General features: G+C 43.1%; 1 protein-coding gene, 2 non-coding genes and 5 pseudogenes across 6 annotated transcripts; 4 read left to right on the top strand and 4 right to left on the bottom strand.

Annotated features, from left to right (window-relative positions):
- Positions 1-1,169: 1,169 nt before the first annotated feature.
- LOC115036464 (uncharacterized) lies at positions 1,170-1,374 on the top strand (annotated as a pseudogene).
- Positions 1,375-1,723: 349 nt separating this feature from the next.
- On the bottom strand, positions 1,724-1,928 carry LOC115036469 (uncharacterized; annotated as a pseudogene).
- A 355-nt stretch (positions 1,929-2,283) lies between these two features.
- Positions 2,284-2,488, top strand: LOC115036467 (uncharacterized; annotated as a pseudogene).
- An 892-nt stretch (positions 2,489-3,380) lies between these two features.
- Positions 3,381-20,327, bottom strand: LOC115035800 (tumor necrosis factor alpha-induced protein 2-like). Of its 4 annotated transcripts, none has more exons than XM_029493807.1 (15): positions 20,242-20,327; positions 20,023-20,138; positions 19,028-19,256; positions 17,418-17,543; positions 15,919-16,044; positions 14,976-15,594; positions 14,073-14,190; positions 13,858-13,983; positions 13,524-13,624; positions 12,804-12,899; positions 9,766-9,889; positions 8,937-9,059; positions 8,304-8,456; positions 7,754-7,875; positions 3,381-4,724 (listed from the first exon to the last, which is right to left on the bottom strand). In XM_029493807.1, the coding sequence occupies exons 3-15, from the start codon at positions 19,230-19,232 to the stop codon at positions 4,505-4,507; spliced, it is 2,259 nt and encodes a 752-aa protein (XP_029349667.1). In that variant the 5' UTR covers positions 19,233-19,256; positions 20,023-20,138; positions 20,242-20,327; the 3' UTR covers positions 3,381-4,504. The 4 variants fall into 4 exon arrangements, with proteins under 4 accessions (XP_029349667.1, XP_029349668.1, XP_029349670.1 ...); XM_029493808.1 differs by having other exon boundaries at positions 20,023-20,078; positions 20,189-20,284; XM_029493810.1 differs by having other exon boundaries at positions 19,028-19,238; positions 20,023-20,078; positions 20,189-20,279.
- Positions 4,974-5,181, top strand: LOC115036470 (small nucleolar RNA U3). Its single transcript, XR_003840397.1, has one exon. It is a non-coding gene; the product is annotated as a small nucleolar RNA U3 (small nucleolar RNA).
- LOC115036466 (uncharacterized) lies at positions 5,531-5,735 on the bottom strand (annotated as a pseudogene).
- On the bottom strand, positions 10,433-10,637 carry LOC115036465 (uncharacterized; annotated as a pseudogene).
- LOC115036463 (small nucleolar RNA U3) lies at positions 11,023-11,229 on the top strand. Its single transcript, XR_003840396.1, has one exon. It is a non-coding gene; the product is annotated as a small nucleolar RNA U3 (small nucleolar RNA).
- Positions 20,328-25,559: the final 5,232 nt, after the last annotated feature.

The following is a 25,559-nucleotide window of genomic DNA, read 5'->3' as shown; positions in this document are numbered from 1 at the left end:
AAACCTGTTAAACTGCTGAACTGTGGGTGGACCCAGTAAGTGACAAGTAGGAACATCTTCCTATAGATTTCAACTCAATCTGTCAATTCTTTTTGCAGCCAGGGGTGTCACCCTGTGACGGTCATCGGAGAGATGCAGTTTTAAATGTTTGCATGGAGTTCTCTAATGCAACATCCATTGTTTTGACTCCATAGCTGTGCACTTTCTCCATTTCTTAGCATTAGCATCACTGGCTGTTTACTTCCTGTTTTCCTCGAAGAGCTGCAGCTTTTCTTGTATTTCCAACACAAGGTGTTTTAATGTTATAAGACATATCTGTAGGAACGGCTCACAGCCACAAAACCCCCGAAACAGATCAGACGTGAAATCATCAGCTGATATGTTTTCGCACACTTAGTGCATTTTCTGTTGTTTCCTCAGCGAGTCATATCAATAACTTCTTGTTTATGACAACAAGATAGGAGCTGGTGTTTCAGGCTGTTTGTGTAACTGAACTGTCTCCACAGCTTGATGTGGTTTCACTTAGGCCTGGATTTGAGTCGTGATGAAGGTGATCCACAGGAAATGAGCTGCCTGGAGCGACGAGGATCTTCGTGCATGTCAACACCTTCCAGTGGACTCGTGACACAGAGGAAGAAGTTAGGCACGAGAGTAACGCTCCCAAAAAACCCCTCTGGAGTTTAAGGGAATGAGTTAAAATGCCAACACAGTCCACTTCCCTTTGTGCTGTGAGGACACCCACTTGGACACAACACAACAAACTGAAATCACATGATCAGGTGGTTCAAGGGCAGCCTTTAACATCACCCAAACTGAGTAAACCTCAACGAGACATTAATCCCCAAACAGACAACGACTAGGTACAGGCAAGTCCAGCCACAGCTACACAACTGCAAGATGAGTCATGGAAAAACCATGTGTTGCATAATAACCACTTATCACAGAAAAAAAAAATCCCCCAAATCACGGACTTGTTTTGCTCTGTTGTACACATTTTGAAATGAAGTGGACCAAAATGTTTTCTGTCTGACAGGTCAGATCATGAAGCTGTGATCGTTGGAGGCCGGTCTGTGTGATCCACATCAGTCCACATCAGTCCACATCAGTCCACCATGAGTCAGAGTCCTGGTCTGCAGATATCAGACCCTGACAAACATCCAGACCAAACCAAGACTTTACTCTCAGGGATCATTTCTTTAGTTGTTGACTTGAGAAATGTGTTTCTAAAGAGGTTGGTCTCGCTGCCCACGATGAAGAGAGAAGATGTTTCCTTCAGAGCAGGAAACTGGTGAGAAGACTTTGTTTCTTCTTCACTGTTGAAGACTGTTCAGAGTTTCTGACAGACTCTGAAGGAGGAAACATCATCTGAGTGGACACTTCAGTTTGATGTTTGTTAAAGATAAATATCTGTTGACTTCTGTCAGTGTCATATCTGCTGTTCTGCTTCATTGGTCACTGAAATGGGTTTTTCCAGAGTCATTTCTGAGACTTCCATGTTGGTTTGACTTTCCTCTTTGCTTTGCTGTAATCAGGTCAGAATAATCCTGATAGTTATTGATAACACAGTGATGACTGAGGTAGGAGCTGGAACTCACTGCTTTTCTAAAAGACTTTTAGCTGGCACTTTAGTTTTTTTAGACATCTCAGCTGGAAGTTACAGTTAAACCAAACAGCTTCAATAAAAAAAAAAAAAATTACCCTGAAACATTAGAAAACCCAGCTATCCACTCAGATGATGTTTCCTCCTTCAGAGTCTGTCAGAAACTCTGAACAGTCTTCAACAGTGAAGAAGAAACAAAGTCTTCTCACCAGTTTCCTGCTCTGAAGGAAACATCTTCTCTCTTCATCGTGGGCAGCGAGACCAAACTCTTTAGAAACACATTTCTCAAGTCAACAACTAAAGAAATGATTCCTGAGAGTAAAGTCTTGGTTTGGTCTGGATGTTTGTCAGGGTCTGATATCTGCAGACCAGGACTCTGACTCATGGTGGACTGATGTGGATCAGTCAGGTTTTCATCATGTTGGCCAGCCAATGTCCTTTTTTCTTCTTCAACTGGCTCCAGATTTGTTCGACCTTCAGTTTTGACACATTTGGAAGGAAACGCAGGACGAAGTTAACGTCTCTGTCCAATCAGCTCCTCTACAAAATAAAAGGCTCGTTGGTGATGAAGCTGTGATCGTTGGAGGCCGGTCTGTGTGATCCACATCAGTCCACATCAGTCCACCATGAGTCAGAGTCCTGGTCTGCAGATATCAGACCCTGACAAACATCCAGACCAAACCAAGACTTTACTCTCAGGGATCATTTCTTTAGTTGTTGACTTGAGAAATGTGTTTCTAAAGAGTTTGGTCTCGCTGCCCACGATGAAGAGAGAAGATGTTTCCTTCAGAGCAGGAAACTGGTGAGAAGACTTTGTTTCTTCTTCACTGTTGAAGACTGTTCAGAGTTTCTGACAGACTCTGAAGGAGGAAACATCATCTGAGTGGACAGCTGCCTGTTGTCTTTGCTCTTCGTGCCCTGAAGGGATGCTGAAAGTCTGAACACCTTAAAAAGCTGCTTGGTGAGTGTGTAGCAGAACTTAAACTTTCTCTGTTCCTCCTTTTTCTCTCTGAGGTCTGAAGCAGGTGTAGATGTCACCTGTCCAGGTTTAGCTCCTCCCTCTCCTGCTGACCCCACCCCCACTCCTTCACAACCTTCACAACCCTGCAGGAATGAACAGTTTTAGTTATGGATAGAAAGAAGAAATGATCACTTTCACAGTTTATCTGTCCCTTTTTGTTACTCCTAAAAGCTGAGTTTGAGAAGTGTTGCGTCTTTGAGTCTTCTCAGCTCTCACTGGCTGAACTTTTTACTGAAACACAGATTTAAAGTGTGACCCCACGTTGGCCAAACCTCCTGATTCAAGCTCATTCATCAAACTAATTCTTTTCCCAGAACAGCTTTATCTCCGTTTTTGTAGGTTACAGATGTTTCAGCATTCAAGCCTGGATTTTCTCACTGAGGGAGTCAGGTCTGAGGAACGAATGAGGAAGATTCTGGGACATTCCTCATCATCATGCTTTCACTTTGCCAAACCTCCACTGTGATGGTCGCTCTCTTCCTGGCTCTTATTTCTCAACCTCTGCACTGACAGATGATGAATACATGATGAGATAAACTCCATGTTTTCCATCCTTTCATCAGTCCTGCCTTTTTTTTTTGGTCAGGATATTAACTGCAGATAAAATATATAAGTCACTTAAACCTCTAAACTGCTGGGACTTCTGGAAATAAGAAGTGGAATGGGAGGGTTTATATTTTCAGATAATAGCTCAACATATTTGGGTTGTTTAACTTTATGTCCTCTCAGGTTCAGTTCACTCACAATCTTTAGTTTGTTTCCTCATGAAAGGTTTTTATTGAAATTTGTGTTATTATACGTATCACATGTACATTCAGAGAGCACTTTATTAGGAACATCCTGGCGACACTGGTCACATCATTTCTGCAGTTGAGTGGATGCTGCTGATGTTCTGCTCCCCCCGTGTGCCCGATGAACTCAGATCCACAGATCCAGTTTCCAGCTGTTTCAATCACATTACAACATCTGGAATAAAGGCCTCGCAATGACCGGTTCAGGAGGATCCACAAGCTTCAGCTCAGTTTCTGAGTTTTAATCAGCTGGTTTGACGGTTCAAATGTAAAGGTCAATGTCTGACAGAAGTCCATCATCGCTGCAGGGTGAAGAGCAGTTCGGGAAAAAAAACCCTCCTCAAAGTAAAATCCTTTCATCGGTTTCATACACAGAGAGATTCTTTGTCATCCACATATGAAGTTTCACAATCAGCCCTCCTTCCAGAAACCCAGAACTCAATCCAGATCACTTCACAAATATTTCTGTTTCTCCAAAACCTGGAAACACTCAGGTCGATCTTCATGCGTCACAATGAGAGTTTTGTAAGATTTCTAAGTTATAAAATGGGAGGTTTCTACATTTTCAGCTGGAGGGCAAATAAATGAACTTACTGAAATAATTATTTTTGGTAAGTCTAGTTTGTTATTTGTATAAAGGCCATTGAGATAGTTCATCTAATTCCATTTAATAGTCTTTAAATGAACATGTCCTTATTGTTCTTATTGGCAACAATTAGTATGGAAAGATTTTCTTTACTTAAGATAACTTTGTAGGTTCGTTGTCATTTTTCAGCTCAAATTATTGTTTCAGTTTTGTGGAGAGAGGCGGACTTCCTCTTTTTTATTTGTACCTCAGAGGAGAAGTCCAGTAACATTAAGGAAGATCACTAATTCTCTCCTGTATAATAAATCTGCTCACTTATAATAGAAGTTTGATGGTTTTCATGGAATTCGTTCACACGTTTTTCAACATCATCAGAAACACACAACAGATCTGAACTATCGATAACTTTCTGAAATATCGACGGCGTCGGCTGTTTTGTCCAAATGTTCAGTTCAGTTAAATCGGCTGACTGTCTCAGATCTCCGTCCTTCATTTGCCATAAAACATCAGCTCTGGTTGTTTCCCAGCAGGAATCTGTAGCAGAAGGACGGCACGTTGGGCAGACAGTCCGTGTTCACCACCACCGGCATGTCGTGGAATAAGACCTGGCCTCTGTTGCCACCTCCCAGCCTTTTCTTCACCTCCTTGAAATGCTGCAGGATGCGGTATTTTTCATGCCCCCGGACCAGGCCCCGGAAGTTCAGGACGGAAACCAGGTGGTTCCTACTGCAGGTGACATCAAGAAGAAACAGCAACACAACAAAGGTCAGTCCAACACTGCAACTGGAGTTCGTTAAAGGAATTAATCAACTTTCTCTGAAACACCAAAATCAGTGATGCTCAAAAATAAGAGTGTGATTAGTCACTGATCGTTGGAGGCCGGTCTCTGTGATCCACATCAGTCCACATCAGTCCACCATGAGTCAGAGTCCTGGTCTGCAGATATCAGACCCTGACAAACATCCAGACCAAACCAAGACTTTACTCTCAGGGATCATTTCTTTAGTTGTTGACTTGAGGAATGTGTTTCTAAAGAGTTTGGTCTCGCTGCCCACGATGAAGAGAGAAGATGTTTCCTTCAGAGCAGGAAACTGGTGAGAAGACTTTGTTTCTTCTTCTTCACTGTTGAAGACTGTTCAGAGTTTCTGACAGACTCTGAAGGAGGAAACATCATCTGAGTGGACAGCTGGGTTTTCTAATGTTTCATGGTAATTTTTTTTTTTTTTATTGAAGCTGTTTGGTTTAACTGTAACTGCCAGCTGAGATGTCTAATTAAAAAAAAGTGCCAGCTAAAAGTCTTTTAGAAAAGCAGTGAGTTCCAGCTCCTACCTCAGTCATCACTGTGTTATCAATAACTATCAGGATTATTCTGACCTGATTACAGCAAAGCAAAGAGGAAAGTCAAACCAACATGGAAGTCTCAGAAATGACTCTGGAAAAACCCATTTCAGTGACCAATGAAGCAGAACAGCAGATATGACACTGACAGAAGTCAACAGATATTTATCTTTAACAAACATCAAACTGAAGTGTCCACTCAGATGATGTTTCCTCCTTCAGAGTCTGTCAGAAACTCTGAACAGTCTTCAACAGTGAAGAAGAAACAAAGTCTTCTCACCAGTTTCCTGCTCTGAAGGAAACATCTTCTCTCTTCATCGTGGGCAGCGAGACCAAACTCTTTAGAAACACATTTCTCAAGTCAACAACTAAAGAAATGATCCCTGAGAGTAAAGTCTTGGTTTGGTCTGGATGTTTGTCAGGGTCTGATATCTGCAGACCAGGACTCTGACTCATGGTGGACTGATGTGGACTGATGTGGACTGATGTGGATCACACAGACCGCCCTCCAACGATCACAGCTTCATGATCTGACCTGTCAGACAGAAAACATTTTGGTCCATTTTGGTCATTTCAACCAAAATCTTAAAATCTTTGTTTCTAGTTTTGGTCAAAATGGTTCCAGATTTTACAAAGTCCAAATAATTTAACTGTAGAATGCTCCAAGATCGTTTTTATTATTTCACACTGTGGGAACTTGACGTCAAAGTTAAATGAAAGTCAGATGATGTTTTTCTTCTGCTATGTGGCGTATTTCTGACTGAAAGAGAAGATCTGGGCGGGTTCGTGCCGTATTACACCTCTGGCTGTTGGAGACATCTGGTCGTTTGGGATGGGTGAAGTTACCTTCATTTCATGAAATGAATTGAAGTGGCCTCTAATTTAAAATGAATCATCACGGAAAGAAATTCTTCAAATTAGAAACGGCACATGAAGCAAACTGGCTCTGACATCTGCCAACAATAAAGTGTGATCATTCAACACAGTCCTCATAAAGAACTGAACAAACTCTGATCCTGTGAGGAAAGCTGGGAGGTTCAGCTCATCGGAGGGCAGAAGAAAGCAAACTTTCTCTTTTTTCCAAGAAAGGAGACGTTTCAGCGAGAAGAAAATTGACTTTCACAGAGAAGCAACAATAAAATGCAACATTATGATTTATTCTGGTTTCTTGTTTGGCCTCCACAAACATAAATGACCTGATTGAAAGCAGCATCCAGAGGAAGTCAGCCACTTTCATTTTTACTGAAGGATCATGTTTGAGCTTTAATAAACAGTGAAAACTGTGAAATTTCAAACGTCCTAAAGTCAGCTGGGGAAATGTGAAATGAGTCCAGATGGAGCTTTTGCAATAAAACATGTTCTGCTTCCTCTTTTTAAAAATCTGTATCTGAACATTTGAATTTCTCTGTGTTGGTTGAATCATCACTTCCTCCTCCTCCTGGTCCACGGTTTAGGTCCAGTGAACGTGGGACTTCGCTGACCTCGCTCTGGCCGCTGACTGGCCTAATGACCCAATCACAGAGGAGGAAGCCGCGACACGTGTGCGGAAATGTCTTCGTTTTGGGTTTTTCACGGCAACATGTTGGGCCCACTGACTTTTTCATACAACAACAAAGCTAGACTATCTCATGACCATCACGGGGAAACTGCACCGGTTGTAAAGAGGAGTCAGACTGTATTGAAGTCTATGGGAAAATGTCCCTCCTCCACCCTGATTCAACAGAATCATTTTTATAATTTTTTTTAAATGATGCTCCATTTAGAGGAAAACAGATCAGGGGACGGGGAGGTGTTGGGGATGTGGCTAATGTGTGATGGAGTCCAGACTAGGTCAGATCTACCGTCTCCTCCTTTTCCCGACTTCAGAAAGTCTAATGGGCGGAGGTGACACATCTCAGGTGGGACCATAAACTCTGAGCAGCTGAGCAGTCAAGCGTGACTCGTTCCTGCAGCTACTCGCCCTCAACATCCTATTTCCTGTCTCACTAGAACTATATCTAAATATATATCAAGTGTTTCCTGGATAACGGCTTGTTTCCTAAAGAGGCTCAGTGTGATCCTCTCACTGGAGGACTGGACTGTGACACAAACTCAACATACCCAGGATTTCTGTTATCTGGTTAAACTTAACCTGATCCTGACTGTCCTGATGCTTCTGTAAACGTCAGCTTGTTGTTAGTTATCCCGTCTGTTCCTGATGTCTCTGATTAGTCTGTATTGTGGTTGAGCTGATTCTCTGAGGTTAACTGGATTCAGCAGCAGCTGATGGCTGTGGATCTCTGAACTGCAGCCCAAATCTGATGTTTTCTTCCTGATCTGCTTTAAAATCACGATCTTAGCACAGATTGTCTCAAAAGGAGCAGATGAACGCACTTTTCTTGGATATGATTTGCATGCAGCTTGACCATTTTTCTTACCTGAAGTCAGGATAATCGTTGACCAAAGGTGCGATGTGTTTCCTTATGTCCATCTTGCTCTTCTCTCCGATGATCCTCCCCAGGTGCTTTCCCGCCGGTAACAGCCACTGATAAGTCGACTCCTGCCACAGAAAACAGAGTCAGCTTTTAATGCTTTAAACAACGAGAGCTGCAATAAAAAGAAACCTGAATAATGTAGTCAGTTTATCCATCAAATCCAAGTGGAGTTTTTCAAAGAGCCGATTTTCTAGTTTAAGCAGAAAAAAAGCATCACGTTGTGTTTGTGTTTCCACGTTTCTGTGTTTAATGGGGTTAATGCGGATTTATCCATCTCTACCAAAGACCAGAAGCCTCCTTCTTCTTCTTCTTCCCCTTCTTTAAAAAGGACCTGAGCCTAAAAGGTTGACTCGTGAAAGAATCAAGCAGCATTAACGAGAAATATTTTTGCCATTAAACGTTTTCACTGAGTGGTTGGCAGTGCAGCTCATCCAGAGAGGAGGCTGATGATGATGATGATGAAGGAGTAAGGAGGTTTTTGTTTTATTTTTACCATCTCCACAAACGCATCACTAAGTTTTCCCCACTGCTCCTGGATCTTTGCTGCTGCCTTCTCGTGTTTATGGTTCTTGCAGGAGTAATTGTTCTTCATCAGCTGCCCGAGGTATTCCTTCACCACATGGTAATGGAGCCGGCTGGCAAACTCCTGTTGTCGGGAAACACACACACAGAAAAAAAGGGAAATGTTAAATGTGGTCAGGAGACTTTGGCGTCTTTATTCATCATGATCAGCAGCTATCACATCATCTGATCTGACACCTCCACTTCCAGCTATTCATCGGCTCCTGCTGCCCCGCCACAGCATCCGGCCAAAAACAATGGTGTCCTAATGAGTTCACTGGAACTTCCAAAAGGTTCTCCGTGAAGCAAATAGAAATTTCCTCTGTGGACCCATCAGAGCGAGGAAAGCTTATCAGTAGAGTTAATTTCTCTCCATTGAAGCGGCGGCTCTGCCTCCGAACACACATTACATCAGGCCACAAAGCTTCGACTGAGGCCGGCTGACAGCTGATGTCAGGAAAACATGCCTGTGGACTTTTTCGGACTGTTGTTTTTGGCATGCAGCCCATCATGAGCAGAAAACAGGAGTCTGGTGTGTGTCGGAGGGATTTCTGGATTTCCTCACCTGGACGTGTGGAGGCCTCATGTGAGCGATGTGCTCGGAAAGGTGCTCTATCCGCCGGTGGAGCTCAGAGAAGTCGCTGTCATCAGTGAGCCACTTCCTGGTCATCATTCTTCTCAGGTACGGCTGGAAAAAACACCTCAGTGATTTTCAAATCAGGGGGACAGTTTTGTTTTCAATTAAAACGTCAAATCAGAGCCACAAAGCCTCTGGGAGCAACAGCCAATCGGGCTGGAGGATCGAAGAACAAATATGGAAATGAGAAGGAAACCATTTTTAACAAGATGGTTAAAATTTTGTGTCCAAACAAAATGAAGAAAAGGCAGGGTTAAAGGTGACATCGCTGTTTGTTTTTATTTTATTTTATTTTAGCAAATGTGTCATAAGTTAGCTTTCCAGCTAGCGAGCTAACATCGTGGCCCAATCAGGACGGGCCAGCCGATTCTTTGTGATGTTGCAGTCACGTGACTGAATGAAACCAAATTACTGTTGAATTTTAACATCATCACCTAATCCAACCCCATAATGTAGCAATCCAGTCTGTTCTAATCTAATCTAATATAATCCAACCGAGCAGTGATCAAACATTCACGTGTGAATAAGTGTTGAAACGTCATTCATCCATTCATCTCCAGCCTCTTATCTGTTTCTGGGTCACTTTATTTGGTCAGCAATATATGAAACCGTTCAAACGTTTTCACATCCCTGATACAATAAACTGATTTAAATTTTGGATGAAAGAGGATCCTCTTTTCACTTCCTCTTTGAGAAACCACTAAACACAAAGGGCAGGATAGTTTAAAGAAACTGGCTTTCCTCCCCGTTCTCCTACCTGGACGTCAGATCTGAACTGGTCCTCCAGGCCCTTCAGGAGCTCGGAGGTCAGCTGCTCCACCTCCTCCTTGAAACCGTCCACGTGGTGTGGACAGGAAGTCTGGTAATCATCCATGTGCTGCCTGCAGGAAGGAGAAGCATCAGATCCTCAACCATTAAAAAATTATATTTCAGTTCTGTAAAACTTCAACAGCTGGAATTAACCAAAAACTCCCCAAATTTTTTGGTTCACAACTTTTCTTTCTTAAAAAAAAAAACCAACAAACAAACCCAAAACGTATAAACTTTCTAGTAAAACTCCGGGAAGTTAGACCAATACAGAGACTTTCAGCTTCAAACTTCTCAGACTGTTTAACTGAAAATTTCTCCGTAAAAACCGAATAATTTTTGTGCTTTCATCCCTGAACTGCTCTCATTTGTGTTACAGGCGTTTTATAATGTAAAGCTGCACTGGGTGACAGAAAGGTCAGAATTTTGTCTGCTTTCACAAAATGATTTTACACATCCACAAATTAAACACATTAAATTGCATCCTTCCATTTTGTTATGTGGAACTTAAAAGCACATAAGCTCTAAGAGGAACATCATGAGCTTACACATAACTTCATTTTGATATCAGCTCATAAATACAAAGTTTGTTTGGTTTGATATTAGACACCAATCTGTCCACTCAGATGATGTTTCCTCCTTCAGAGTCTGTCAGAAACTCTGAACAGTCTTCAACAGTGAAGAAGAAACAAAGTCTTCTCACCAGTTTCCTGCTCTGAAGGAAACATCTTCTCTCTTCATCGTGGGCAGCGAGACCAAACTCTTTAGAAACACATTTCTCAAGTCAACAACTAAAGAAATGATCCCTGAGAGTAAAGTCTTGGTTTGGTCTGGATGTTTGTCAGGGTCTGATATCTGCAGACCAGGACTCTGACTCATGGTGGACTGATGTGGACTGATGTGGACTGATGTGGATCACACAGACCGGCCTCCAACGATCACAGCTTCATCACCAACGAGCCTTTTATTTTGTAGAGGAGCTGATTGGACAGAGACGTTAACTTCGTCCTGCGTTTCCGTCCAAATGTGTCAAAACTGAAGGTCGAACAAATCTGGAGCCAGTTGAAGAAGAAAAAAGGACATTGGCTGGCCAACATGATGAAAACCTGACTGATCCACATCAGTCCACATCAGTCCACATCAGTCCACCATGAGTCAGAGTCCTGGTCTGCAGATATCAGACCCTGACAAACATCCAGACCAAACCAAGACTTTACTCTCAGGGATCATTTCTTTAGTTGTTGACTTGAGAAATGTGTTTCTAAAGAGTTTGGTCTCGCTGCCCATGATGAAGAGAGAAGATGTTTCCTTCAGAGCAGGAAACTGGTGAGAAGACTTTGTTTCTTCTTCACTGTTGAAGACTGTTCAGAGTCTCTGACAGAGACTCTGAAGGAGGAAACATCATCTGAGTGGGCAGATTGGTGTCTAATGTTAAACTAAACAAACTTTGTATTTATGAGCTGGTATCAAAGTGAAGTTATGTGCAAGCTCATGATGTTCCTCTTAGAGCTTCTGTGCTTTTAAGTTCCACATAACAAAATGGAAGGATGCAATTTAATGTGTTTAATTTGCGGATGTGTGGAATCATTTTGTGAAAGCAGACAAAATTCTGCCCTTCCTAGTAAATTTCTAGTAAATTCTGCACTTCTCAAATGACCTGAGTTCTTTAAGCCAAAAATTACCCGCACAACTGTGAGAGAAGTGGACAAATTGTGTGGATCACCTGCGGTCATCTTTCTCTTTGTCTGTTTTGCTGCGCTGACCTTGCACTTGTTTTCTGTTGTAACCACTTCTGCAAACAGTGTTTGTAGAAGTGGTTGGATTTTGCTCTCTGTGTGTGTCAGTTTTTCCCCCCAGAGAGTCTGAGGTTTTTGGGTTAGTTGTGTAGTTGTGTTTGCACCATCAGATATCGGCCTTATTTTGATGTCCCTTCCTTTTTCCTGTAAACCTTCAGTCACAGCGAGGCAGGAAACACAGGTCACCTCTGACGCTGATAAAGAAATTCTTTGGTTCCCTCCATTATCTGCCTTCTTCTGGGAGGGGCCATCCCAGCTGACACAGAGAAGGAGCAGCACCCTGGACGGGTCGCCATCCATCACAGCGGCCAGCCGACCTCTGGACGGTGAGCGAGAGCTGGAGGACCCAAAGTCACAGGATCCAGATCCTCCGCTACAACGGAGGCCTCTATGATGTACACTACATCTCCCAGAATGCCACCTGATTGAGGCAGCAGAATAAAACATAGGACCAAGTTTTCCTTGAGACATTTTACTAAAATAAAGCCGACGCTGTTTTCTGTTTCCAGTTTTTCTTTGTGCTCATCACGATAATTCTTCCAATGAAATGATTTTAGACGTTACTCCTGCAGATTGTGACCTTCTTTCTGAAACTTATTTTGCAGAATTAATTCATTTTTTCCCTGCAGATTGTAAAGTGGATTAAACGGTTCATACTCCTGTGGAGGCAGATACATGCAGCTGACTTTGACACTCACTGAGGGAGGCCGTCGTGGTTTTAGACGGCCTGCAGGCGAGTCTGTACTCGGTACTTTTGTCTTTGTGTCCCGGAGGCGTTTCTCAGCCGAAGCAGCGATTCCTATAAATCACATGGGCTGCTGCTTTTTGCACGACTGCCAGGGCAGAGCTGTTCTCCTCCGGAGAAATACAACTGGCATGAGCTAATTCTCAACAGGCATGCAGCCAAACTGCAGCTCCTTTTAAAGTGTCTTTAAATAGTTGTCTAAACGACTCTGAGGCAGTGGAAAAATGTGTTGGCACACAGACTGGGAAAGTGGAGAGTGTCCCAGAGACTCATATTCCACACAAAAGCCTTTTAAATACTGGAGAAATCAGCTTTGTTTCTTTTTCATCCGAGCGAAGAGAAAAAACCGCCACATGTGTGAGGTGAGATAAAGTCTGTAAACAATGACCGCTTACACAATAAAGCACTTTTCATTTAGTTCACTGACAGCTCGCCCTCCTGACTTACTCTAAAGCAGTGAAGGTGTTGATGTAGGCTATCTGGTACTCAGTCCTGTCCTGAGGTCTGACGGCCTGGCAGTGACGGCTGAACTCTTTCTGAAACCTGCAGAGGAAAACGGAGGTTTAGTCTCTCCTCATTTATCTCATTCAGGAACATTTAGTGAACCCATGAAATGTTGATTAAACTTTTTAATAAATGGATAAGCTCATTTTTATGTGTGTTTATGTATTTCCTCTCAGAGATGCAGACAGAAGATGTTTCCAGAGGAAGAAGAGCAGCTTGGAGATTTGTCTCATTTCTGTCGGTCTATTTTTATGAAGATGGACACATGATTGTTTCACGAGAGCACTGAAGAGTTGCAAGATGGTGAAATTTTTTCTGATGTTGCTTCACAGAAAAATTGACTGGATCCTTTTTTTTTGGGGGGGGGTGGTTTCCTCATCACAGTCTTACCTTCTTCTTTTAGCCCTTCATCAAAAACACACTGAAATGATTATAACTTTTACAGGTTCGTTTTATGTTTTGGTGGCTGAAAATACTGATAATGAATGAAAATAATTGCTGAGAGAGGCCGAGAAGCTTTAAAATGAGTTTTTAGTATTTAAAAAGGTAGAAAAAAAACTTGCTGCTTGTTTGTTTGCCTGGTGATCTTCCTCTGAGAACTCTATAAAAATAATATGAACAGTCTGCACATGCTGATTATTTTTGCTTGTTGTGCTCACAAACCTTTCAGGAAACCGTTTCAATTCTTCAAGACAGGAAGCGATGACTTTCTGCTCCAGCTGAGCATCAAGGTCTCGAGCACTGCGGCATTTTCCTGCCACCTCCTGCGAAGAAAGAGTTCACATCCTGAAGCTCTTTGCTGCTGCCTCATGGACAAAACTGTGGACTGCATCTGACTCACAATGATTTAGGATTGACTTTTTTTGGATTTCAGGAATATTTTTCTACACAGAAAAGTTTGAAGCATCATTTTTTTTACAGTATGAGAGTTTTTAAGAGTGTGTGATGTTCATGATGTTTTCCAGATGTTGTGGTGTGATGCTGAGTGCCGTCGTACTGTCCAGATGTCCATGTGGATGTGAGATATCAGGAAGTTGTCCTCCATCTCTGGTTTTTTCTTCTCTTTCCAAACTTCTGTAATTTCCAGTTCAATGATTCTGTCGAGGGACATTTTCAGATCCTCCTGCAGCAGCAAGCAGAAGAGTGATATCTGATGAGTCAGCAGACAAAGTCTGATCACGAATTTAAAAATGAATGAGCATCTTTCTTCACCTTCACTCTGCTGTAGTATTTCTCCTTCAGCTGCCTCACAAAGTTTTCCTCCAGCTGCAGCTCCGTCCATTCATCCTTCATTTCCGGTTGCAGCGACGGATTTCCCAAGATGCACTGGCTGTGGAGGGCGAAAGCAGGCAGAACAGATTTCCTCATATTTGATTGAATCTGTGAACTGAAGACGTGCCGCCTCACGTCTCAGGATCATTTCAGATCTTTATAACAAATCTGTGCAGGGACTTGGGAGACAGGTTCTTCAGAACAGAAAGGTTAAAACAGCTGCAAAGGCATAAAATAATAATAATAAAGATAATAAGTGCAGATTTGAACTTGTTTGTTTGATTGAGTGTCTTAAAAACGTGTTGCTTTATTTAATCTTACTGAAATGTGGACATGACCTGATTATATTTTTCCATTTCAGGCTCCAGAGACTGTTGTGCCTCTTTTATCTGCCTTTCTATCAGCTCGGCTGTTTATTTTTGGGCTTCCTAACACTGAGCACCATTTTTTGGTGTGGCCTGATTGAAGAGATACTTTCAGCAGCGTTTCACTTGCTTCCTCCTTCATGTTACACATTTTACAGCACATCTCTAAAGTTGTGAGAACCGTTTGTGGCTTCTCCTGCAAACTTTTCTTACTGGTGCTCAAAGTTGTTGACAGAAAAACCCCACGCGGTTACTAGAACAGCATCAAACCCAGCCGCGGACGTAAACGCAGCCGTAAACTGAGCGGACGTTGTTGGTCGTGTACTTTCCCACTGATCAGTTGTGGGGCAGCTTGTTTGACAAGTTGAAGCTGAATTTGCGGTGAGACGTGTGTGTGCATGTTTGTGCGACTGACTCAGTGTGATTGCGACACAACAATCAGCTTCCTGCAGTACGGCGTGTGTGTGCGACCTCTGACCTGTATGTGTTCAGGATCCAGTCCAGCAGAAGGTGCAGCTCCCTGAGCTCCGTGGCCTTCGGCTCCAGGTTCTTCAGGTGCTGCCCGACTCGTCTGTTGAAACTCTCCACGTGGGTGCTGAAGACTCTGAAGCTGGGGGGGTAAGAAGAGCGCAGCTCCTGCTTCACGCCCTTCAGGTCCTCCACGACGGCCCGGCCCAGCTGAGTCAGGTGCTCCACCAGCCAGGAGTCCTTCTGCTCCCTGTGCTCCAGACAGACGCCCTCCACCTTCTGCCTCACCCCCTCCCCCACCGCCTCCCTCCAGGCCTCCATCCAGCCGCCCTGCAGCCCCCCCGGTTCTCCGGCTCGCTTCTCCTCCTCCTGGACGATGCGGGCCAGGGGGAGCAGCAGGGCTCTGTTGCCGCAGGGAGCCGAGGTGGAGTCGCACACGATGCTGCACATCTTGTTCCTCAGGTCTCTGTAGAGGAGGTTCAGGTCTTTCTCCTTCTTGATCAGCTCCACGGAGGAGCCCCCCCCCTCACAGCACTCCTGGTCCTGCTGGAGCTCCAGCCGCAGGGCGAGCAGGTTGATGTGAGCTTCCTCCAGCATGCCCGTCTCGATCATTTTGCTGATCTGCATCACTGGATGGTGAAAAATGTATCATAAGCAACACAATTTATGTCAAATCCGACTGGATGGAGCCAATTATTCACAGATTTCATCGTCTACTTTCATTCTTATTTTGTCTTGTTTACTTAATTAATGTGTTTATTTCTTTAATACTTTTGAGCATGTTGTTTTTGTCTCTTTGAGGGTTTTAAATACATCAGACTGAGGTCACACATTGTTTGTATACAGCAGGAGTAAGAGTCAGATTGTTGGCTGCTTCTGTTGTCAAAACAGGAGAAGGAGGAGGACGTGCTGACACCAAGGTGCCTTTGGGGGAGACGGCAGAGTATAAAGACCTGACAGCGGCGTTTGGGGGATTTCTTGCAGTGTGTACGTCTCCTCGGGCTCAGCCGGCACCTCTTCGATGTTCTCCTGCTTCTGCTTCTGGCTTTGAGTGAAGGGCACGCTCTTAAAAGACGGATCTGAGGAAAGACACAGTTTTCATTAACGCAGCAGTAACATGTGACCAAACTCTGTGAATGAACCCTTTATGGTGCTGTCATTATTTGATGGTGAAGAGTGACAGGAGGCCGCCCCAGGTTGTTTTAACCTGCCAATATCTGATAACAGAGGGCAGAAATGGAAAAGAAATGATATAATATATATTTTCAACGCTGAACAGGCAGCGTCAGATCAAATTGGTTTCTCTGTCTCTTTTAAAGCCAGAGCTGGACTGAACACAGCCCAGGATTAAATCTAAAGGTGACTTTGTTTTAGGGAAGTCTCTCATGGTATTCTCCTTCTTCGTCTTCTTCTTATTATTATTATTAATATTATGAATATTATTGTGGTTTCTGCTCCCTGGAGTTATTTTGGAGAATGTGTCTGATTCAACTGTCTCAGCTCTTTGTTTTTTAAGGTGATTTAATAATGCTATCATTCAAACACTATTAAATGTTGTCCCATTCTCCACAGATAGACTTTAACCCCTTTAAACATGAATTTATTTACATTTGGATAAAAAAATTAATGATTAAGCCGTCATCGGGGGAAGAAATACTCCATCTGGAAACACGGCGAGTTTGCTGGTAAATGAGGGGTTAAAACCGACTTCCTGTTGTGGTCTGAAGGCCACAGTGAGTTTCTGCAGTTCATCTCACTGACATTTATTGTTCTTATTTCATTTAAATGTCTTTGGGATTTGGACTGTGTGTGTCAGAGAAATTCACTCTTTCACGCAGCTCTTCTGAAAGAGCTGAGCAGTCGGAGCACGTTTCAGCTCGGGTTCATGTTTGTTCAGCTTCAGCAGAAGGTCGTGACGTTGCACCTTCTGTTTGTGAATGTCTGCTTTATGAGCTATATTTGGAATAAAAACATGCCATTTTAGCAGAATGCTAACGACCCACATCCTGTTTCAAAGTAAAAGCTGCAGGTTGTACCTTTAAAATGAATAATGTTTTTGTTTTGTGTTAACCTGTGTTAACCTAAGTGTGTGTTCACCTTTTTGTACCTAAATCTATGGGTTTGAGTTTATGGTCAACATGTTATCTGACAGTATCGGATTGTGCAGCTCGCTGATGCTTTTATGGCTCAGTGGGAGCTAATCCAACATCAGATGGATCGGATTACTTCCCATTTTCACTCTGATGTTGTCAGCTGGAGCTTTAAAGTTTCCTTTAACATCGTGGTTGCTCTTATGCTCTTATCTGATTCTCCCATTACTGTAACTGTGCTCCTTCTGCCTCCTGAAAGGCGTTTTATTGTCACCGTGTGTGTGCCTGTTGGCTCTATAAAGATAAAGATACTGTAAAAAAAAAAAAACTGGAATAAAATCTGATGAGGACGTCTGCTTCACCTGTCTCTGAGCGCTTTAAGGGTCTTGCTTTCTGCTGAGTGACGTCAGCTTCGGCCTCCGCTTTCTTCTGGAAGAAATTCCCGATGTGCTTGAGAGGAGATTTAGCTGGAGAGCCGGCGCTCAGACCTGACGGAGAGAAGCAGATAATGAAAACACAATATTCACAATCACAAACAGAAATCAGTATCAGTGTGTTTGTGTGCGTCCGTCGTTGTTCGTCCTGACTGTGACCTTAAAGTTGGAGCTGTGGAGGAATGTGAAGATTAATTCATGATGAAAACACACAGGTTCATTTGGCTGAGCTCCAGGAACGAAACAACTATCAGGAAACACACCAACACCACTAACAAACAATTTTGTGTTGCTGCCTTAAAGGCTCAGTCCACCTTAAAATACCTCATCACAGTTTAAAACATGGCTCAGCACGCTCGTGCTGCCATCTGAAGAGATAAAAGTCAGATTTGATGATGTGATTTTATTCTCATCTATTAAATCCTGACGGAGCAGAGATGATCTAGGCCAGGCTGAATGATCCAACATCTCCTCTGCCTCTTTGTCAAAATTCATCACGGGTCATGAGACGAATGTGAGGCTACAGCGACCGGGCACAGAGGAACAGCAGCTCGGAGGATATTCAGTGGGAGTGTGCTGAGCAGCCCACTAAACTTTATATTTAACTGAAGGCTGTTCATCCGAAGCCAAGCTGCACCAGAAGAGACGCAGCTGACAAACACTGAATCAGCCAATCAGTTACATTTACAACAAGCAATACAATCCGGTCAGCTCGTTTCCCCATAGACTTCAATACAGTCTGACTTGAAAACAGTGTAAAACCCAAAAATCATGAATTTAATATCACAATCTTCAGGATAAATGTGGATGGATCCACAGAAACGAAGCTTCAGTCTCCTCAGCTGGACGTTTGGAGCGGCTGAAGCCTTCTGAAGGCCTTCAGATGTTTCTCGCTGCCATTAGAGAGCGTAACACAACAGGGAATCAAACTTAACAACCACACAAATAAAATCTTCCCCGCAGAGACACATTTCTGCGTCCACGCCGTAATGATTCTTGTCTTTGCTCTTTGGGCTCTGAGCTCCCACGTCTCTGCTCTCCACCTACACATTCACTATCACCTACAGCTCAGCGCGCTGCTCTGGTTTCCTCATTGAAGAAGAATTAGAGCAGGAAGGCCGAGACGAAGCAGCAGATATGTTTGATTACAAGTCTCTTATTTCCAATTAATGACTTTGTTAAGGTTAAATATATATACACAGGTAAATATTCAGAGCTCTTCACTGTTTCAGATTTTTTTTAAAGTACGGAGATAAAACAATTCACTAAATTATTCCGACTCTCAAATCAGCACTTTACAGGAGAGTCTTTAAAGTCCACCTGACATTTTTATCCATTCAGACGAAATGAAGTTGATCAGCTGATCAGACATTCTGACATCAGACGGATGTTACAAATTAGTTTGGAACATTTTCTGGTTGACGCAGTGACGTTCAGGAGGCCCTCACTCGTTGTTTTTTCTCACAGCTTCGATGTTTGGTTACTACAAAACATCAGCTCGATATCAGACCTTCTGTTAAAACCGCGGCGGTACTCACTGGGGGAAGGCGGCGGTTGTGACTCATCGTCTCCTTTGGTCGTGACCTTTGACCCTTTCCGATCTACAACCTTACGTATGCTCCTTCTGAAGGACTTCACAAAGCCCTGCGTCTCCTTCATGCTGCCGTTGGACTTCCTGGAGTTCCTGACGAACTCTGCGCCCTCATCTGCGCTTTCCTTGGACTTGTCCATCATCTCCATCATCGCATCCTGTTACACAAAATCCAACTGTGACGAGGAAGAGAGACAAAAAGACAGCGAAATGAAAAGTGGAAGCAGAAAGACGATTCTGCTGCTGCTCTGCTCAGAGAGGACGGTGATGAAGGTGAGGGTGTGTCAACGGGATCAGCTGTGTTTACAGAAAACACAACAACCTGCCTGAGCAGTTCGACACAACAAGGTGTTACACAAAAACCAAGAAAGAGAGCATGCTCTCATATCAGACAATTAAAGGATGACGAGCCTGATTTTTGGATTAGTCCAAAAACCCGGAGACATGATCAGTGATTGGGGAAGACAGAGACGCTGATAACACACGTCCAGCTGTGTGAGCTGCAGTGTTGAATGTCAGAAGAAGCTTGTGTGGGCGATAATTTCAGAGAAACTAACCGAGCGGCTTTTTCAGAACTGTTGCTGTAAACGTCCTCAGCAGCAGAAAAATATGTGCATATTTAGTCCTGATAAGGCGAAAAGAAAGTTATTCAGCTGTACTTTTTTACGGATGGATTTATTCTGCAGCTTTGACAACAGAAAGGGAGTTTTATGGATATAGAAATAAAAACATGCAGGAAAAGAGCTCAGAGTTTCCGTTTCTGTTGACATTTTCTGATTTATAATTAAAAGTATTAAATCAAATTATGCAGACACGGCGTAACATCATTTGTGTGAAAGCTTCAAAGTCTGTCATCAGAAATGTTGTAATGTGCTGACGACAGTGTAACATAAACAGAAAACACGGTCTGAACTTAACTTAACCACAGTAAATAAAACTTACCTGCGTCTCTCAGCTGGAGGATTATCTGCTGGCTCCTCTCTACCTCCTTTCACTTTCTGTAGGTGAAACCAGATGAGTGAAAGATAAAACGTTTCACGGTGAGCAGCCCGAGCCGTCTGAGCAGAAAGTGGAAAAATCAGAGCAGTGAGTTTCCTTCAGAGATCACCTTTCAGCCCGGCTGTGATTAGAGGAAGAGTTAATGATTAGACGGATACAAACTGAAGGAGGAGTGAAGGTCTGAGCACTTCAGCCGGTGAAGACGTTTTAGTGACAGAAAACATTTTGTGCCCTGAGCTGCTTACAGGTAGATTTGTTTACCTGGAATGTGGCATTAAAGTATGTGACTGCCTGCGCTGCGTTCAAGAGCTCAAACAGAACTTCATTACTGAAGTTGGAATATTTCAGGTACATTTACTACACTGACAGAAGTTCCACAAAGAGCTGTGTGTTTACACGGTTCTACGTAGTTACAGGTAACCTTATGTGATCATTTTAGGAAATACAACCTGGAGAAACAGAGCAACAACAAATAAACAGCAGATAAATAAATAAATATTAATGTTCATTCATCTGGGCACCATTAGACTAAACTCTTCATCAGTAAATTCTTAAAACCAGATCCTGCTAACAAACTGAACTTCCTTCTTCCTCACCTGCACTTTAAAAGGTCAAAGTGTTCCTGGTTGCAGCAACATGGAACATAATTTAATGTCATTTTGAATCCAGCAGAGGGAGATACGAGTTCTCTTTGGCTTCACCTTCATGTTTTTTGTTTTATTTTTGTCAGATAAAAGTTGAATTTAGTTGATGGATGTCAGATTACTTTGTTTGAGCTGCTGTTTGACCCTGAACCTCCAGCAGGGAACGGCACCGTGACCGTGTGTGAGACAAACTGAGCAGATTATAGACAGATGTAAATGAAACACCTCAGTCACATCACATCAAACACATTATCGTCCAAAAATAGCGTTTTGGAATTTTATCTAAAACACGCAAAAGCAAAAACAAACATCAGTTACATTAAATGACAGCAGTGATTTACTTTAAGTGCTGAGTTTCTTTTTTTATTTCCGCCTTCCGTGAAGTCATGGATCAACTGAGCAGCTGAGCCTGTTTTTCCAGGGAAATTTCAGCCTCGCTGTCGTAGCTGATTAGACTCGGTTCACCTGTCTGACCTTCACCTGTGTGCTTCTTTGGGACACATCAGTGATTTCTGTGGTTGTCAGTTCAGGGATTCCCTCCTCAGGATCAGCTGCAGAGTTAAAGCTTCAGATTAGTGTTGCATAATGAAAGGCAAGCTGTGATGTCATTGGCGTGTGTGTGTGCGGTCCCAGGTGTTGATTGAGTGTGACTGTGTCAACACGTCCTTTCAGTTTCAGTGGTGCGACTGGCATTTCTAAGTCAACGCTCCATGATGTCACACGTCGGTTTGTGATTTCCTGCTCGGATGCTTCAATTTTCTAAATGAGCTTTACTGAGCTAACAAATCAGGGAGCAAGAGGGACATTTTCCCATAGACATCAATTCAGTCTCACCCCATGATGGTCATCAGATAGCTCACGGGGTTAAAGCTGTTCAGCGTTGGCTTTAGTTTTTGTCTAAAGCCAACGCTGTCTCAACGTCAGGAGAAGCTAAAATAAGACACATTTCATTATGAAGATGACAACACACACACACACACACACACACACACACACACATACCAGGATGTTGTGTCACCTCGTAGCCACAGGCAGCCTCGAGGTTCTTCACTTAAATACGCTGACAGCGACAGACGGAACATATTTGGACAAACCAACACGTTGATGTGTGTGAAAAATCAAAACGAGGATCCTGTCAGGTGACGCAGACGCCTCACAGTGTTTCCTCCTGAACACATCAGGTGTGAGCAGAGCCACCGCGGTTATCTGCCGCTCAGGAAGGTCTATCAGGGTCATCAGTTTCACCGTCTGCAGGGTGAAACGTTTCATATCCTGCTCAGCCACTCCTGCTTTCTGGGCCCTCTTTTTTACATCATTCTCTCAAAAAGTGAAGAAACAAATGCATAAATCTGAAAAATGAAAATGAATGAAAAAATAAATCAAGTAAAAAGTTATTTTTTTCTCATGAGGCTCAATTGGCTAGCTACAAAGCTAACAAGACTTCAGCCTACAGTTCAGATCTATTAAGATTTGTATAAATATACAATTTAAAAACTCTTTTATTGCCTTCACATTTTAATTTGAGACAAACGAAGCCAGTGATTCATTCTGGAACTTCAAAACTCAGCCAGAGACGACGTGATCAAATGACTCACAAAGCTAAGCTGTTATCTTAACCAGCTAGTTTATCTAAATTACAAATTCCTCCCAAAATAATGAAAAAATAATGATGAATAACTTAAAACGGGTCTAAAGACTGACTTTATTGAAATGTTTGTAGGAAAAGTTAAAATTATCTGATAGCTGCAGCACATTATTATTATTATTATGATTATTAAGCTTGAATGTGAGATTCTGTAGTGAAAATATGTTTCAGATCAGCACATGAAAAAACTGAACACAATAAAATATTCAAGCAGAAGTCAACAGGCTGAATTCTGTGTATTTCTTTATCTTTCTGCTCCGTGACTCATTCTGTTTTCAGATTTCGGAGCTCAGGGGAAAGCAGAGAAACACAAAAGAGGATTTTTTTTTCCATACTTGTGCTGTCAGAGATGTGTTTTTGTTCTTTTAGGGTGTGAGCAGGAAAAAGAAAGAGATTTCTGGAGCGTCAGAGAGGAAAGGATGAAAACTGGGTTGTAGGATCGAGGGAACCCGAGTGACTCCGTCTGCAGTCCGACAAACTTTGAATACACAATGAAGTGAAATCTACAAAGTGTGAAAAATTGACAAGAAAATGAGGAGCTGGGATTCATTTTCCATCATCTCCTCATCTGGTTTTCAGTTTGGGGATAAAACTTCCACAGCCAGCTTCACTCTCTCCACCTCCACAAGAGCACCAGGCTGCAGGTGACGGCAGTTTTATCATCACAGTCTGCACAAAAGGCTTCTGGGAAAAAACAAACGATGGCGTGGCCACAAAGCTGCAAAGCCACCGACAGGGCACGAGCGGGAAAATGAAGCCAGGGAGAGGCTTCGAGAGCTCCCTTTGTTTCCATAATCTGCGCAGTTTGTTCATGAAAGAGTCGGTGCAGCAGCTTTCCTGTTCCTGCATCATCCTGCTTTTAGAGATCCAGATATCCTGGACGCGTTCAGACATTAAAGTCTGACCACATTTCTGTTTGGTTCTACGTCCTGACTGTGAGGAGAGTTATTTCACTTCTACGGGAAAAAGGAAACCAGGAAATGGTGATGAAATGGTGATGGCGTTGTGTTGAAGGTGAAACGTCATCGCACACAGACACACACGCTGTAACAGCAGAGTCCAGAGCTGCAGGCTCTTTACAGACGAAGGTCACAGATGGCTGCTGATGTCCCGATCACAAAAACATCAGCCTCTATTTTCATCAACACCACGAAGTCCGCCCATCGTCACAGCTGTGACACCCCGAAAAGGTTTGTGTTTTCCCACCTGAGATGTTCTGGATCTCATTTTAGAGCTGTGTTGTGTTGTGTGTCGTCACACTTCTCTGTGTTTTTATTAAAACACAATGTGTCACCAAACCTTTTCCTTTTGGTGAACTCCTCAGCCGTGACGGCTTTAATGTGCTGCTGAAGTTCGTACCTGACGGACTGGACAGTAAAGCACATCAGGCCGTGTCCTGTTTCTGCTTAACATCACAGGTCTGCTTTCAAAGACCAGCTCCCTGTTGAACCGACGCAAACATCAAACGCACGTTCAAGTCTCAGATGTGTTTTCACCCCCCCAAACACACAAACACAAACACACACTGAATAGACCCTTTAAAAGGATTTTATCTGACCACTTCCTTTATTCTCCCCACTGAAGGCTAATTGAGGTTGTGCAAATGAACAGAGTGAGCAGTCAGACAGTGTGTGTGTGTGTGTGTGTGTGTGTGTGTGTGTGAGAGATGGCGGCAAAAATAAGAGTGTCATTCTCTGTCAGTTCCCAAAATAGCGCTCACCCCCCCGGTATGATGGCCCCGCTCCTGAGGACACAGGGTATCCCAGCTGCGACACAGACTGTCACACACACACCTCTCCTTTCTATTATGAAAAAGCAATATCAACACCTACACAAACACACACACACACACACACAGACACACACACTCTCTATGGCTTATTTATTGCTTCCATTTTCATTTAATTCCATTTTTAACTTTGGCTTTTCTCAGTCTGCTGCTGACGACAATGCCTATCTATAATAAATGGCCAGAAGTGTGCGGATGGATGAACACATGATTGTGACACTGTGAACATTTGTCTGCTGCTCTGACGGCCTCAGACTTTTTGCACCAGATATCTGACCGGTAGGGATCTGCCCCCATTCAGTCAGAATAGAAGACAATATTCAGACGTCCGGTGACTCTGTGATTGTGTCACCTCGTTCCAGACGTGCTGGCTGGAGTTCAGGTCGCAGCAAACGGGGAAGACTTCAGAGCTCCAGGGATTTAACGACATTATCTTTCTGAGATGTCAGAATCCTCAGCCATGCCCAAAGTTACAGCACCTCTGTGGCACATGTTGAACGTTTTATAACAAGATCCTCGTTATGATAGTCCCCAAAATTCAAACTACATCACACTGCTGCAGCTCAATTTATTCAAATAATTTTGACAGTGTCTGACAGAGAGGTTTCCTGCTCAAAGGCTGAATCACGTCGCTGCTCAGTGAAGCAAACGTTAAACATGCAAGTCTCACCTTAACTGCGGCGCTGAGGAAAAAACGACACCAGTGATTGCATGTTGCACATAAAATGAGCAGACAAATGAAAAGATTTGAACTGTAATTTTAATGTCTGGGTGAAGGTTGTGTATGAAAGTGTGATCCTCGGTGTTAATGGTGTCAAAGCCAGGCGAAGCACAAAAGTATTTTTGGCTGCACGGCCTTTGATTCATCCCTCATGTGATTTATGTGCATCGATTTTTAAAAATGTGCCTTTGGTGTTGGAGGACAGTGTGAAGGAGCTCCCATTATAGATATTTGGCTGAATTAGCTGCAGAAGAACCTGAATTATGAAATAAAATCGTGACAGATTTTCACGAGTTCAAACCGGAAACTGGCTGCTGAGTCCTCTGCAGGTGCAATGAAAGTTTTTACTCCCTTTAGCAGAGTGCTTGGACCTGGAAACCAGCAGTGGGCGGCTGCAGTTGTACTCTGTTTGACAGTATAATTGAATTTGAGGGAAAGAGAATCAGAGAATCCTCGCAGGATGAAAATAAGTTTTTATTTTTATCTCAGAGCTCCGTGGGAGTCACGCTCCGCCTGCTGTGTGAGCCGCTTCAGGTGATCCTAACACACCTGGACGGCTCTGCCAGCATTTGGACCCACCAGCCGCCGAGGGGGGGGGCTTTATTACCGGCACACTGTTCTGTGTTTACACGCTCCTAAGAAATCATCCTAATCACCCTAATTTAAATTAAACACTGTTGT

The sequence above is a fragment of the Echeneis naucrates genome, chromosome 22 (assembly GCF_900963305.1).
Source record: "Echeneis naucrates chromosome 22, fEcheNa1.1, whole genome shotgun sequence".
Classification (NCBI taxonomy): domain Eukaryota; kingdom Metazoa; phylum Chordata; class Actinopteri; order Carangiformes; family Echeneidae; genus Echeneis; species Echeneis naucrates.
Note: the sequence above shows the minus strand (reverse complement) of the source record. Positions and strands in the feature narration are given on the sequence as shown.

Bases quoted from the DNA above. Each gene is read 5' to 3' on its own strand.
- LOC115035800 (XM_029493807.1), bottom strand. From the start codon at position 19,232: ATGATGGAGATGATGGACAAGTCCAAGGAAAGCGCAGATGAGGGCGCA. The intron at 12,900-13,523 runs GTTTGTGAGCAC...TTTCCTCTGCAG, and splicing joins TTGAAACGGTTTCCTGAAAG to GTTTCAGAAAGAGTTCAGCC. The intron at 9,060-9,765 runs GTAGGAGAACGG...TGTTTTTTCCAG, and splicing joins AGTTCAGATCTGACGTCCAG to CCGTACCTGAGAAGAATGAT.